At 49.6% G+C, this 15,627-nt stretch overlaps 1 protein-coding gene across 10 annotated transcripts in view; it reads left to right on the forward strand.

The window, feature by feature from the left end:
• Positions 1-14,061, forward strand: part of syt14a (synaptotagmin XIVa) — a 45,363-nt gene extending 31,302 nt beyond the window's left edge. For 3 of the 10 annotated variants that reach the window (XM_048974426.1, XM_048974428.1, XM_048974429.1), the window contains 5 exons: positions 2,642-2,913; positions 3,938-4,387; positions 4,884-5,076; positions 5,694-5,771; positions 8,597-14,061. In XM_048974426.1, coding sequence (XP_048830383.1) covers positions 2,642-2,913; positions 3,938-4,387; positions 4,884-5,076; positions 5,694-5,771; positions 8,597-8,910 — 1,307 coding nt within the window. In that variant the 3' untranslated portion in view covers positions 8,911-14,061. Of the gene's footprint in view, positions 1-2,641; positions 2,914-3,937; positions 4,388-4,883; positions 5,835-8,596 lie in introns of those variants that run through there. The other 7 variants (XM_048974427.1, XM_048974424.1, XM_048974430.1 and 4 more) reach the window with 5 other exon arrangements.
• The last annotated feature ends 1,566 nt before the right edge of the window (positions 14,062-15,627 follow it).

Below are 15,627 nucleotides of genomic sequence, written 5' to 3' on the forward strand. Positions count from 1 at the left end.
ATGAAAGCCAGCATCTTGTCACTGGGGACCTTGCAGGGTTCCTTTGCCGCCAGGTGAATCTGAGGTTTATCAATGTGTGTGTCCTCACCCCCGCCATTTCTAGGGAGACCCTGCTTAACATTTCCCGTTGGTCAGAAACGCGCCACTTTAGAACAGAAAGCATCTGATGTGATAAGAGCTGTGATCTAAGTACTGTGTGACGTGGCACTGATCTCAGGTCAGGTGAGGCCAGTGTTAATTAGAATGACATGGGGAGTTCCAACTGCTTTACAGAACATTGGCCCATAAATTAGTCAAGTGCTTTTCTGTTGCCTGACAAAACAGGATGAACTGGGCCGAACGAGCTTCAGCCTGACTTTGGCTGGATGCATCCGGCTAAGTGCAGTGGGTGTTTTACCACCGCAGGCTGTTAATTTCATTATGTATTTCACACTCATCCACACCAGCATAGAAAAACATGTTTATGAAGAACATGTGTCCCATTTTTTCCACACACCCAAGCCAATGCTATAAAATTCAGAATAAGTTCACAGTTAAAAGTATATACAAGTAACTAATTTTACGGATGCATGTTATCATGATTTCCACAGGACATTTGGGCATATTTTAAGCAGCAAATTACAAAATAGATTCATTGCAACACTACTATAACCTCTGGGATAGGCTGCGGACACCCCCCCATGACCCTGAATAGGATAAGAGGGTACAGAAAATGGATGGATGGATGGATGGATGCAGCACTACCTAGTTAAACTTATAGTCATGTGCTAATTAGCGGAGGGAATTACACAGAACCTGAAATGTCTGCTTACAATTCAAAGAGAGAGACTGTTTAGATTTGCATGGGGATCCTTAAGTAGGAAGCTGCATGCAAGGTGCTGTGGAAGGGCAGGGATGGACAGAATAGTTTGCGACGTTCTCCAGTTTTGTCCTCTTCCTTCCTGTAGCTGCCTGTGGTTTCATGGCCGGCCCAGTGATCTGCTCTGGTCGCTGTGTTGCCGTTCAGGCGGACGCCCAGGTACCTGTGGCACTGCACCAGCTCCGCTGGTATCCCGAGTTCCTTGGCACTCCAGAACCCACCCCCAGCTCTTTGCCATGCTGAAGTTGATTGGCAGAATTGTGACTAAATAATGGATGACTGCGCTCCTCCAGAAACGTGTCATTTAATCTGACAGGACAAACTGAATGGTGGCTCACTAAGAAAGGGCGTGGGCGCCCCCTGCTGCTTGCTTTACATATAATCTTCCAGATGTGTCGGGCGACCTGGAGCGAAGTCCTTTTTTGCACGATGAGTGAAGCTGAGTGCTTCTCATTATTTAAAAAAATGGCTCATTGGCGACTGTCTCCTCGTGATCTCCCAGCATGCATTGCTTCGCCGCCGGTGGGCCGCTAACAGGACGGTAGTGGCGGCGGGCCCCGGTGGAGCCGAGCTGGCCATAATCCGGCCTTTGTAAGCGCTGCTTGTGAGTCATAGTGAAGGCAGGCCATCCTTATATAAAGTTCAGCAGTAATGAGTGCCAGTGGAACCCTAATGGAGGCCAGATGAAGGAGTTGGGGTGAGATCATTCAGACGTGTCCTCTCATGACCAGCGGCGCATTCCTGCGGCTGTGGGAGCGCTGGCATCTAACCGTGAAATGCGTGCCACAGCCACTAATGCGGGGGGGGTGGAAGAGGGGGCGTGAAGACCATTCTGTGCCAGGTGCTCCATTGTTTCCTTGATGGTGGGGGGGGGGAGGTCATGAAATGGGGAGGGCTAGCTTCTTTGGGCATCCTTCCTAACCACTAAAACGTCAACAGCAACTGTCTGTGTTTTTGCAAGGCTCCAGGGCGACGGGATCGTGCAGTACATTCAGAGAAAGTGTCGGGGGAGCAGGGGCGACTAAAGGGTCTTTTAAGGTGGGAGGGGGCCACAAGAAAGACCAACCTTATCATTAGCCAATGATATGCTTTGAATCGGTGAGTGACAGGGGAATGCGCATGGGGGCCAATCAGCTTTCAGCTGGCGCCAGTGCCCCTGTGGCTCCGCCCCTGTACATACCCCTAAAGATAAGGATTTAAAAAACTGCCATTCTTTTTAAATAAGTCTTCTTATGCAGCTTCCAGGACTCTCGAGGCTATGTACCTATCAGGACAAGACAGGCAGAGACCCTGGGACACCTTCGCTTAGAATCAGGCTTTAACAATAGGAGCCCTCAGTGCGGAATCCCCCCCTCCCACCTAGTGTATCAGCCATATCCCTCAGAGCTGCAGGCTGCAATTTCACCCAGCACATCCACAGCAGCCAGATGGATTGTTACTCATCCTGTTGCTGGAGGAGTGACTCCAATCTGGCATGCGCAGATCCCTCAGGAGCCCCAGGGGTGTCACCACTCACCATACCGTAATGCGACATCCCGCGAGTTTCGGCACACGGTGCCATGCCGGGCCACATCACACCACCCGCACTCCCAGAAGGCCATGATAAAAACCCAAAGTCAAACGTGATTGGCTAAGTGATGGGGCTGGAAACAGCAGTCAGTGATGGAGAAGATGGGATGACATGACTGTTCTGGGTATGCGAATTCCGCCAAGGCTCAAAAATGTCACCGTAGACCAGCGCCTGCACCTCACTTGGGGGGTGATTCTGGGGTTTTTCCACAGTGAACTACATTCAGAGAATGAGGCGCACACCCCCTCTGGACGAGCTGCAACCCCCACCCTACCAGGACGAGGATGGCTCCCCACGCATGTCCTGCACGCCTTCCGACGCCGGCGATGCCAAATGCGGCCTGTCCCACTGCAGCGACAGCCCGCGCCACTCGTACGGCAAGTGCCCGAGTGAAACCAGCGGCGGCCACGAGACCGAGAGCTACCTCAACAAGGGCTACGAGGAGGACGTGCCCAGCGACAGCACCGCCGTGCTCAGCCCCGAGGTGAGCACCCCCATGAGGCTCCCGCAGGGATTTAGCGTGCCCTCGTACGGATTAGACAGTATCGGGAAACTTGTCAGCACTTGCTTACCGGGAGTCAGCACTTAACCCGAGAACGATTAAAAACGGTAGTCTGAGAACGAGTCATGATTGGGCCAAGTGCAGTACGTTGTATTGTGGGGGGGCAGAGATTGCTGGCAGCCCCCAGTTCCCAGGCGAACCTTGGGTGGCTAACGAGGGGACGCCCCCCCCCCCCTTCGGCATAGCTCCTGACCAGCACCCCCACCCTGCAGGCCTCCACAAGGCCGCACCGAGTCTTACCGACAAACAGAGGCGACGGTAATGCGCAGCGGGAGAGACTCAACATCGCGGGAAACCATGGCAACTGCACCAAGAAACAGACTGTGCTATGGAAACTCAGGGGGACCCTTTTATTTCTGCGGTACATTTGTGGCCTGGACTGCTTTCATTTTTTTTTTTACCCCTCCCCCAAGCCCCCCCCCCGCCACCCCTCTGAACTGCCACTGACAACCCATTAATCTCCCACTGCCACGCTGGGGCGTGAGGAGCTCAAGATAAGATGGTTATTAAAAAGCCATTTGATCTCATTCAGCCATATGGTCTCGGGTTAGGGGAAATGCAAGTGCCTCAATTCGCAGCGCGCTCTGTAGTCCAGGCTTGCGCGGGGCAAGAGGGGCCGATAGGAGGGGCCCCGTTCAGCACGAACACGCCGCAGCGAGTTCAACTCATACCAGATGTTTGGAGAGCACTCTGTCATCATGATGGTCCTCCACCCCTTAGCTGCGGGACTGCAGCTGTACACGCGATTCTTCCAGCGTTCCTCCATAAAAATGCATTTCTAAGCTCGTTGCGGGCTTATTGTGAGGCAGGAAGCATATAGGATGCTCCGCTGGATACAGCTTCTGTGGGCAATCACCATGGATGGAATTGGTGAAGAAGAAGCAGGGATGGGGCGGGGGGTGGCGCGTGACCCCGTAGTTAATGTCTCTCTCCCGCACTCTGTCAGGAAATGTCAGCTCGGGGCTCAGCGGCACAGCTGCCCAAGGGGTACGAGCCTGAGCCCTTGGCCAAATACGGCACTCTGGACGTGGTGTTCGACTACGACTCGGAGGAACGCCGGCTCATGGTGACAGTGACCGCCGTGACGGATCTCCCGGCCCTGAAACGCACGGGCAACATCTCCTGGCAGGTCCACCTGCTGCTGCTTCCCACCAAGAAGCAGCGTGCTAAGACAGGAGTACAGAAGGGGCCCTGCCCGGTCTTCACCGAGACCTTCAAGTTCAACCACATCGAGTCGGAGATGATCGGCAACTACTCCATTCGGTTCCGCCTCTACAGCGTGAAGCGGATGAAGAAGGAGAAGTTGCTGGGGGAGAAGGTGTTCTACCTCACCAAGCTCAACCTGCAGGGCAAGATGCACATTCCCGTCATCCTGGAGCCCTGCTGCACCCTTCCAGTGAGTAGGCGGCTGGTAGGAGTCTCGGGGTTTCTGTGCATGGGGGAGGAGTGAAGGTGGGTCACCGAAACCCCCTGTCAATGAGTCTCCTTGCACACTTAGGGTTTCATGCAAGATTCATGTGACAGAGACAACTGTCACATCATCATAGTCTAAACTATAGTCTGAATTAGGTGCAGGCAGTCTTATCCAGAAAAGGCTGTTGTGTATGCAGGTTTTCACTGCAACTCCCTTAGATTAGTAATTAGAGGACTGAGTGGCTAAAGAGTTCTGGCACCTGGGTGTGAACAGCTGACCTAAAGTTTATCCCAGAAACCTGCAGACACACTGGCCTCTTTGCGCATAAGGTCACTGTCCCCTGGTCTAAATCGTACTCAGTGTTTGCTTATGCTGTGTTAATATCCTGCTGTGTAAGTGGGGAATTCAGAGGGTAACATGTCAGACACGGGCGACTCGTGGGCACCAGCGATGTCCCGCCTCCCCTTCCGCCTGCCAGCAGGGCTGCGAGTCCCAGGTCAGCATTTCGGAGATGTCCTGCAGCGAGAGCACATCGTCCTTCCAGTCATCAGGCCAGGGCTCCAGCCCGGAGATACTGGTGGGCCTCGTTTACAACGCCACCACGGGTCGGCTCTCAGTGGAGGTCATCAAGGGCAGCCACTTCAAGAACCTGGCAGCCAATAAGCCACCCAGTAAGTACGGAGCTCCGGGCCTCTTCCGGAAGCCACCCTGGACGTTGTGACTTTAGGGTATTAGTACATTACTGAGTATCTGAAAAGCTTTTGTGACATCGATACATTTCAGCAACAGCATACATAAGGTTAAAGGTCAAGAGAACCGACCGAAGTTTAATTTCTGTATTGACACTGACATTCCAACTCTAATTTTTAATAGCAGAAAAACATTACAGAACTAGGTTTTAAAATAAAATATAACAGCGTAACGTATATAATCCCTGTCAAATATAGACTGACAGCTTGGTAAAAGACGTCACACCACCTGAATTTCAGATGCATGTTTATGCATTTCGAAGGTCATTTAGTAGTAGCTTAATGTCTGAACATGCAGGATCAGTCAGCGTGACGGGCAGCTGCTGAGACGTGGGGCATCGGGAGTCGGGAGCAGAGACCTGCTCAGGTCGACTGCTGCCATCCGTTGCTCCTGTTCTGACTTAGAGCAGAATCTCCGGCAGCAATGCACTCGCATCACTTTCGTCGACCTTTGACCCTGCCTCTCTCTCACTCTCCTGTCATGCTGCCTGTGTGCCCTTCACCTATGATTGACATCTCGGTCGTTCTCTCTCTTACTGCTTCCCAACCCCTGTTGTCAGATGGCCTATTCTGTTGTCTGAAACACCTGATAGGTGGACAGGTTTATATAATCAGAGGTGAGTCTTTGCCGGCAGGACCAGCAATCCTGCTCATCACCCTTCCCTCTGCCTCCGTCCCCCTATGGACACTCGACTCGCTCTGTCTGTTTCTTGCTTGACTCGCGCTGTCTGTCTGTCTTTATCTCGTTATGCTTGGTTCATACTAGAGAGCAGCCTAATTTCCTCACGGATATTGGTTACACAAATTCCGTCCAGCAACGAGAACATCAAAGACAGGCTGTATCGATTGTTTACAGCCATCAGAAGATACGGCAAACTGGGTGTAGTAGGAAGAGGAAGTAAAACATGCTGCGAGGTCATCAAGCGTTTAAGCTACATTAATAGATATAAGCTATAAACACATTGACCTTTTAGCCGCTGAGCAGATAATGAACTATACGTAAATTGTATTTCATTTATAGATCAATTATTTCTTGGTCATAAAAAATTCAGCCTGGTATGATGTTCTGATTCTTCTTTACGTTTTCCATGAAAGACCACATCTGTGATGAGACAGGTTGACTCTGTAGTGCACACATCACCCCATGCTCCAAGCCCCATCCATCCACTACCTCACTGCATACCTTGCTCCTGGTTTCCTCCATCCCTCTTTCGATCACTCCATCTGCTCCTCCACGGACAGCCGGTGCCTTGCTGCCTTGCATTCCATGTGCTCTATGCTCTGGGGGGGACCTTCGCAGTCGGCACTGGGGAGGAAGAAGAGCTCTGAGTTTGTAGAGTACTCACACAGCCTAAACGGTCACCCATTCAACTGAAAAACACCCAATGTGTAAATCTGCTCAAAAAGGTACAGCAATAAAATAAATCAACAGCAGCATAGCTCATGGCCATGGTGAAGGTTGTTTTACAGTACTCTGGATGACAGGAAGCGGCAGGAGGTCCCCTGGTAACAGCCCTGTCCCAGTAACCGCAGTATTCAGCACCGATGCCGCTGCTGACACCGAGGAAGCATAGCCTGTCTTCAGTAAGATGTTACCAAGTTTTAGGAGAGAGGGTAAAATGCCCTGGGTTCCATCACTGAAAAAAAAACGAGAGCTACAGCAAGGGCCACCAGCAGCGGGGGTTTGCGATTCCAACAGGCCGTGCAGATTTGTTTTGGAAAGTAGCGTCTAGCATCACAAGATGCCTGTCTGTGATAGATTTTTGTCCAGCTGCAGTCACAGGGATTCAGGTGTCACGCGTAAAGCAGGAAGCGTACCTCTCAGCTCCGTAAAAGCTCAGGAAAGGATGCAGATAGAGGGGTGCGCTGGGACCCCCCCCCCAGGGGCCTCAGAGAGGAGAGTGGGACTGAACTGAGGTGGAGGTTCAGACCTTATGAAGATGATAATGGAATACAGCAAACCAAAAAAAAAAAACAAAACAGGTTGCACAGCTGCGTTTTGGATGTCAGATTAATCGACAGCGGCAGTCCCCGGCTTTCAGCGACAATGCCGGGCGAAGGCTTCCTCTGAAACTGCCCACTTACATCTGTGACAGCTCTATAGAGCATCTGATTCATAGCCAGGAGAATGGAAATCAAGGCTGTTTCACCCTGGCCTTTATGCCCCTGAAATCTGGAGGCTCTTTTATTCCTAGCTGTGCGACACAGCTTCAATTGCATCTGGCTCTCCGCTGCATGAAAGCATTCGGTCGTGCATTCCTGTCGTGGTGGGGGGGAGGTGGCACGCTTATTCAGGGGGGTGTTATTATTAAGTGACGGCAGAGAGGAGACAGTCCTGAAAAGACGTGCGTGCCGTTCGCTTTGGGCTTTTATGAAGGAGCTGCCGTTCCTTTAGCACGTACCATTTGGCAGAGTGGCGGTGGATCGTACCACCACACATTCGCCACAGCTTCTGCACAAACACAAAAACAAGGAAAATAAATATGGAGTGATTGGAGAAAATAATTAAACACTCAACTAATAGAATCCTGAGCTGATTCTTCCTTCACCACAAAGGCAACTAATTAAAACTCATATTCTGTTTATTTGAATAAATCATCAGGCTTTTTCTTTCAAAATGTGACATACACCACGACACTAAAAGTAAAGCCAGAAAAGGAAAACGCTCGGAAATAAAGGGCTCCTTAAAAACATGAGCCAAAATGGCCGACTGAAGGATTTTTCTTTGCTTGGATTATTTTCTCTGAGCTCCTCATGCCTGCCAGGCTCTGACTTCCAGGGGTCTTTGTGAAGATTCAAGATCAAAACCCAACCCTTAGAGAAAGACCCTGAAGCGTGATCATGAATTGAATAATCACATTAAAGTGATGACTATAGGGATACATGGTTTATCGCCAATAAAGTTGTTGTAATCCGCTTCAATGAATAAATCACAGTAGTAATTTTAGAAGGGTACCTGCAATGATTGAATGGCTCAAAATTAGATGAATAATTAAGGTATATAAATCCCCAAAAATTGTTTGATATAATCCAGCAGAGGCAGGGTTATATGGTTAACAAAGCAGGCAGGCAAAAAGCCAGCAAAGTGGAAACATTAAATATGAATTCGGCAAAGCAAGTCATGGATGCGATGAATATGGATTACTGATAATTAGCGGAGCGTTACTTTTATAATAAAGCAAACTGACGTACGCCATTTCGAAGAGTCAGCTAGAGAAGTGAAGAAGGGCAAACAAGAGCAAAATGGACTCAGCTTACCGTGGAAGTTTGGGACGGCAGCCAATGAAATCTGACGACTCCAGTCAGTCATGTGTGACCGGTCTTTTTGGAAGCTTCTAGAACATGTTTCTGTGATAGTCTGCTGAGTTTCTCCAACAGTCCTAGCTCTTAATAGCTCTCTCCTGTCTTCCCTCTGCTCCCTGGTTGGTTTCGCCCTGCTCAGACACGTACGTTAAGCTGACACTGTTGAACTCCATGGGCCAGGAGATGTCCAAGTGCAAGACGTCGATCTGCCGGGGGCAACCCAACCCCACCTACAAGGAGACGTTCGTCTTCCAGGTGGCACTCTTTCAGCTGTCGGACGTGACGCTCATCCTCTCGGTGTACAACAAGCGCAGCATGAAGCGCAAGGAGATGATCGGCTGGATCTCCCTGGGCCTCAACAGCTCAGGGGAAGAGGAGCTGACTCACTGGACTCAGATGAAGGAGTCAAAGGGACAGCAGGTGTGCCGCTGGCACAGCCTGCTAGAGTCCTAGGGGGGCGAGTGAAGGACCAGAGTCAGTGGGGAAGGAGGGAGAGAAGGAAGGGGGAGCATGATGATCAAAATACCCCATGATTTCAACCTGGGGGTATAATGAGAAGGTTGATAAAGTTTTAACCGAACCTAAAACATCAGGCCAGGTTAGGTCGGACCAAGGCTGTTTGACAAACATCTTCCGTCTGTGGTTGAAGCTAAAGTTGCCAGTTTGATCTTTGAGGAGGGTGATGCTAGCAAGCACGGGGGTGGAGACTGTGCTTTCAGTCTGTGGAGCTAAATCCTTTTACCCCTTAATCTTTGAAGCATCAGTAAATTCCTTGGCAAGGTGCAGGATTAGAATTATGGACTATCAGACTGAGGCTGGTTTGCGGGGGTCATTCTCGGCCACCATGGACAGTATTTTCCCCACTTCAGGTCTGCTGGACAGAGTCAATATAAATGAAAGAGGCTCAGAGGCATTCCCACCCAGCCTTGGTTTGATTACTCGCAGCAACCGACCCTCGTTACAACGAGGAAGGCAGGTAGAGGCCGTGGACATTTTCATAAGTTGAACCCAGCACAAAAAAGATGGCTGTAGACAAGGCGGCTTTCTGTGCACCAACCGCGTGCCATCAAGGCGACGTTTTCGTGTCACATGACTCCACATGGCTCCGTTCGCCCTCCCCGTTTTAATTGTCTGTTTCGCACGTGCGGTTTGAGCCGAGCTCTCGGGAAGGGAGGACTGTGCAAGGACAAAGAAAAGCAGGAGCGGGAAGGTCGCAAAACTTCCGGTTGTCGCTGGAATTATCTGTGCTAGATTATAATCCTAGAGGAACAGCCAAACATGATCAAACATCATGATGACACCAGAGGTCAGGTAGACGCTACAGAAATAACTAAACATCTGCTATCAGAATGAATATAGTTTTCCCAGCCCTTTAGAAGTTCAGCCATTCAGATGACAAGCTGCATTCTTATCCTGAAACACAAATTTCACAAAAAGCCTTCATAGTAACTGGTGCTAAATTTCCTCAAAACAGAAACAGTATTTTCCACTTCAGCTGTAAGCACAAATATGGCATTTTTGCTTTGTTTTTGCTGCCGGTGGGGACAGCAAACGCATGAAGGCATCTGTGGACATGAGCATGTGATAATTATAGGCCTGTATGTAGTACAAGCTCATCACATCGAAGGTCCTCCTGTCTAATCACATTTTCGCTCCCTGATTTTCATTCTCCAGTCACTGCTATACCAGGCTGAGGTATCAAATCTTTAACAGCATGCTAATTAGTGAATTTCTTCTAAGCGTAATCAGTCAGTAGGTGCTCTTTGCCAGCTGTGGACGGCGCTTCGCTTTCCTAGACCTTTCATGTTAAAAGGACACGCGCCTCTACTTCCGCAGGAGATGCTGTAGGCATCACTGCGAACATCTTCATCCTTTGAAGTCTGCATCAGCTTGCTGGTCACCTCGAGTTTTTTTTTTTTTACTTCATCTATGTGGAGGGACAGAAAAATGATTTTAAAAATGACCAAAAATTTGATAGATCTGCTTGTTTATGACAAAACGATGCACATTCCACTGGATCTGAATCAGAGGAGCCAAAAACACAGCATGTACATGAAACTTGTAGCTATCACATGTAAACAAAAACAGTGTTTCCGCAGTGGACAGCAGTCTGCAGAGGGGGCTCTCTATCCATTCTGAACATCTTTCTTGGCTTTTTCTGGCTGCTTTTTAAATATGTGAAGGGTAGTCATGATTTTTACATACACACCGAGATCATGGGCCAGTGGCTCTGTTTGAAATCACTGCACAGTCACACTGGATGGTACTTGTTTCCAGGGTTCTCATGCCAACAGGGGGCACTGGTGCTGTGCCTTTAAGCCTCAAGCCGTCTTAGATCTGGGGTAGCAGTTCACCGTCAGCGAGAGAGAATGGGCACCATAAATGTGTTAAGATAGGTGTGTTCACAATGAAACAGCCTCGTACAAGCTGAGACTGCAGCGGGCTGTTACTGATTAATGCGAGGAATCTTATTATTACCGTTGCTCAACTGTGTAGTGTGGCTGCTTCTCAAGGCATGATGCCTTCGTTCAGGACCAGGTGCATACGATGAGTGAGGTTCAAAATGTTGGCCGCTTCGTACGCAGTCCTTCAAAACAGCTGACGAGTGCAGTTCCCAAGTTATCAGAAGTACATCAGTGCATTGAAGCTCGAAACAGAAAGGAAAATAAACAGGAAAGAGAGAGAGTTTGACAGGAAACTGAGAGTCACCACCGTGCGTGGTGAGCAGGCTGTTTAAACATTCCAGCTGGGCCTGAAACCACACCCACCAGTCCAGCACACCCTGACCTGCGTTAGGATACCCAGAATTCCCACTCTTCTCAACCAGCCAAAACATGTCGAGTGAAGCACAGTAGTCTCCATGCTGTGTCGAGCACAGCCAGTGGCAGATCAGCTCAGGGCCGCCACCCTGGGGGTTCAAGGGCGACAAGGCCGGGGCAGCTTGACTATTAGCCATGACCTTTAACGGTCATCCTTCACCAGATGCTCGACAGCTGAGAGACCCCCCACCCCCCCCCCAAAAAAAAAAAGCTGAGGCAGCCTGGTCAGCAGGCACTGACCTACAGGCTTCTCCACGGTGCATTTTTGGGCAACGGTTTGACAGAACCCGGGTGCCGGCCCACCCCCCATGGTACTGTTCGGCTCTGGCAGGCCAGGCCCAGCGGGGGCTAACCCCACTCCCTGGCACTGTGCCGCAGCATCTCGGAACCCACTGACAGTGAGTATGCCCTTTCCTCCTGATTATAGTTTACAAGAAAAACAGCGAACATCACCTCATTCAGGTGGAGAGGGCAAGGGAGCGGTGGCCATAGAGCTGCTTAATTTGCATGCCGTTAAAAAGGTGGCGATCTGCCTGGGGGGGGGGCGTGGCATCTCGCTATCAGGGTCAGATCCCCGGGGCTGCGTGACACAGAAGGCTCTGCTGCACCGGCCAGCGGGCGGACCTGATAGCTGTCCGACACTTATTTTCCCAGGTTTTCCTACCCCCTGGAGGGGAAGGGGGGTGGATGGGTTCTTGTTCTTTAGAGACAATGCCAATGATGGATCATTTTAAGATGTTGGTAGGGTCCTGGTGGGGCCTGTTACGGCAGTACTAACAGGGCAGCATGCTAACAGCGGCTACAGGGCCAGGCAGACCGCGGGTACACTGACACACAGATCCGCATGGCTCATCAAGCCAGGACCCAGCAGAAGCCGTGAGGTCCACACAGTTCACCCCTGCCCCCGCCCCCCCCACCCGGCTCGCTGATGATGACCTCCTCCGTCATCTGCAACATTCACAACCTCTGCGTGATCTTTTTCAAATTAGCGTTTTGATCAAGGTACATCTAGCCTACTGATTGTTAAATACTGTAAGCTTTATAAAGATTTTTTCCTATCTATTTTTGTATTAATAGTAAGGAGACTCTAGACTGCGTGTTTGGGTTTGAAGCTCTGTGAGCAGTATGAGTTTGGACATGGTGTGTTCACTCTTTTTTAAATTTATCGATTAATGATTGTGTCATTTTTACTGTAAGTGTCTCACAAAATGTTTGCTCCCCTTCATGCTCTGCTTTTTCCCAACTAAAAAGTGAAAAATCATAAATATATGGGGGATGTTTTTGCTCGTGGCGATGTCGTTTCTTGGCTCTGCAGATGTCAGTGCTGTAATCCTGGTACTCAGCCGCCTCCGGTCACACAGTCACCCAGCAGAAAACCAACCACGAGTCGACTTGCAAAACTGGTCGGCTTTGTGATGGCAAAACGCACAGACTAACATACCTTGTGAAAGCCGAGTCGGATACTTGGGGGTCTGAGGCCCGTCAACCTGCCATTCCTACCTAACAAAACAGGGCTGTTTCTAGAGAAACTACATTTCCCATCATGCATATCAAAATAGACCCCATCCCTGATGGGTCAACTACTTATTTCTCTGTAAATTCATAGAAACGTAAGAGTGACGGTTTTCTGCCCAGGCCTGGGTATCAGAGCATAGCAGGGCAAAGTGAAATATACCAAGAACTCAAGATTGCACAGTCAATAAAGCTAGGAACTCATTAAATCGACCTGCAATTAAGGTATTCATTTTTTACATTTTTTTTTTTAAAACCTAGCTAGTTTCTTACAGTTTCTCCCATGCATGAATGCTCAAAAAATGCACATTAAATATTAATTTTGCAAGGCATAAAGATACGAGGTTGACAAAGCTCTTGGGGATTTCGCTCTCTGCCATGACACGCTACGTTACGGATTTTTATCGCCCTGTCCTCTCCCGCCTGAATGTTTATGACAGAGCAGCAGGCCCAGAGTCTGTCTGCCTGGATCGAACCCAGGGCTCCAAAAACACTGAATGAAAAGTTTCAGGCACTAAATGAGAAGGACGCCTTTGACTGAAGGCTCACTGTGTGGCAGCTCCCTCGCTCTCTACCTTCCCATGGCGCTGTTCCCAATTTAGTCCACGGAAAGCATAATTATCCGGAAAGTCTGTCAGCTGTGAGATGTAAGACGGCGAAGTTTGGGAGACAGATCCGAAAAAGGGCATGAAATCAGACCGAGCTGCTGCATTAATGCAAAATTCGACCAAAGAGGCGTTACGATGTCGAAAGCAGCCAGTCTATCAAAAGGTCAAAGGTCAAGCATGTCACATGACACGAGCATCACATGAGAAACATCTGGTAGGAGCCCTCATTGTGAGCACACGAGATAAGGCCTTTGTGCTGTGTGCATATTGTCATTCAGCACTAGAACCCTCACAGACTTTTAATAAGACTTTCACAAGGTATGTTTATTCCCATGGTTTAGAGTCAGTAACATTCTGTATACTTGTTATACACTCTACTGATTTATTTTACCTCTTTATTCACTGATTGTTAAAATCAATACTCTTTTTGTCTACCACGACCACCGATTCTGTCAGTGACTTACTGAAATCTTCTTGTTTTTTTTAGCTGAGAGCTTTACTCTCCAGACAATGTTATGGCACTCTGTGTAAACATACTTCTTTGGATGTGAATTAATTTGTAACAAATCATCTTTCACGATGGTTTCTGGAAAAAAAAAAAAAGAAAAGAAAAAAAGAAGATTTGTATGTGACGTTGTTGTTTTAAAAAACGCTTCTGCTCTGGGCTTTTGTGTCCGCTGTGTGTCTCTACCTCTGAGCCAGCTGATACTACACCATTTCATCTCACATGACCCTCAAACTAAAACACATACAATCCCTTATAATGGCTTCCTGGTTAAGGGACTCAAACCCACATCCACCCAGCAGGGCAGAGAAACACCTCCATGTAGGTGGGCAAAGCCATTAAACTCCACTTCCTCAAAGAGAGACAGTGACGCCCTCTAAAGTTCAGGACACACGACGCCCCGCTTCACCCTCACCAGAGCCTCTTTTGCTGCATGCTAACCCTGTCTCTCGACAGACTTCTTATTAATCCAAACACAGTTTTAAAGTTGCTCCCATTAAGCACCCAAGGGTAACGCAGATTCAGACCTGAGGTCAAATCCAACGCAGGCTGACTCTGAAAGGTCCGGTCCCCAAATGGTCAGCATGACCACAAAGCAGACTGCCAAATCCAACGCAGGCTGACTCTGAAAGGTCCGGTCCCCAAATGGTCAACATGACCACAAAGCAGACTGCCTTAACCAGGTCGAGGCTTTTCTCAGACTCGCCTTTTTGCACAGGTATGAAAACCTCAGTTATGCAGAGTAAGGAAATTGTCATATTTCGTGACTCCCAGCTGCCCATCCGACGCCAGTGGGAAGCGTGAGCAGTGCTCCGGTGCCGACCACCGACATGCCAGTTGGCCATCCTGTTTCCCAGGTCAGAAGCCAATGTGCGCCCTCTGCAGTCTGTCGTGAGTCTGACAGTCTCACATGTGCAGGCGCACGCGAAGGATAATCTCTCCCTCATGTCAGTCAGCCCGAGCAAGCCGGACCCGGAATGGGAATCCCCGGTGGGCAAAACACGAAGTGTGGTGGAGTCCGGAACGATAGCCACCAGGAAAGTCACTATCCCCCTGCCCCCCCACTCCCCTCCTGATTTATTCCTCTATTCTCATTTGAATGGAATTTCCTTGTACATTTTTTTATTTTTTTTTTATCCTCACTTCATGTTTGACTTCTGCAATAGCCGGAGCACATCCGTGTGGTGCGCCATCTGGCCAAGTCAGCGAGGTCATCCCAGTTCAGCCCGTCCCAGTTCAGCCCGTCCCAGCGCCTCCTGTCTCAGTGCAGCCCATCCCAGTGTAGCCTGTCCCAGTGCAGCCCGTCCCACTGCAGTATCCCAGCGCAGTCCATCCCAGTGCAGCCTGTCCCAGTGGGCCTCAAATATATTTTTTTTGAAGGGGAAAAAAACAGGAATGAAAGTGAGCCCTGCAGGAATTATCCCGTGACAAAACAAGCCGCCTCCTTCCCGCTATAATCCCTCAGACACGGATGAAAGTTTTCAAGGGATGCATTGTTCACTCAGGAGCCTCTGGAGCACCGATAAAAGCCACGTAGGCCGGCAGCAGCCGCCCAGGGGAAACCTAAAACACCGGCAGCGGAAATGAAAAAACTGCCGCTGTAAAAACGAAGTGGCAGGCGGGGTGTGAGACCCCCGCCACCAGCACCACTTCCATACATTCCAGAGCAGCACCCTTGACTGAGCAGCGCGGGGGACGCAGGTGCGGGTTCTGTGCCCAATCTGTC

This window comes from Brienomyrus brachyistius, chromosome 14 (genome assembly GCF_023856365.1).
Source record: "Brienomyrus brachyistius isolate T26 chromosome 14, BBRACH_0.4, whole genome shotgun sequence".
NCBI lineage: Eukaryota > Metazoa > Chordata > Actinopteri > Osteoglossiformes > Mormyridae > Brienomyrus > Brienomyrus brachyistius.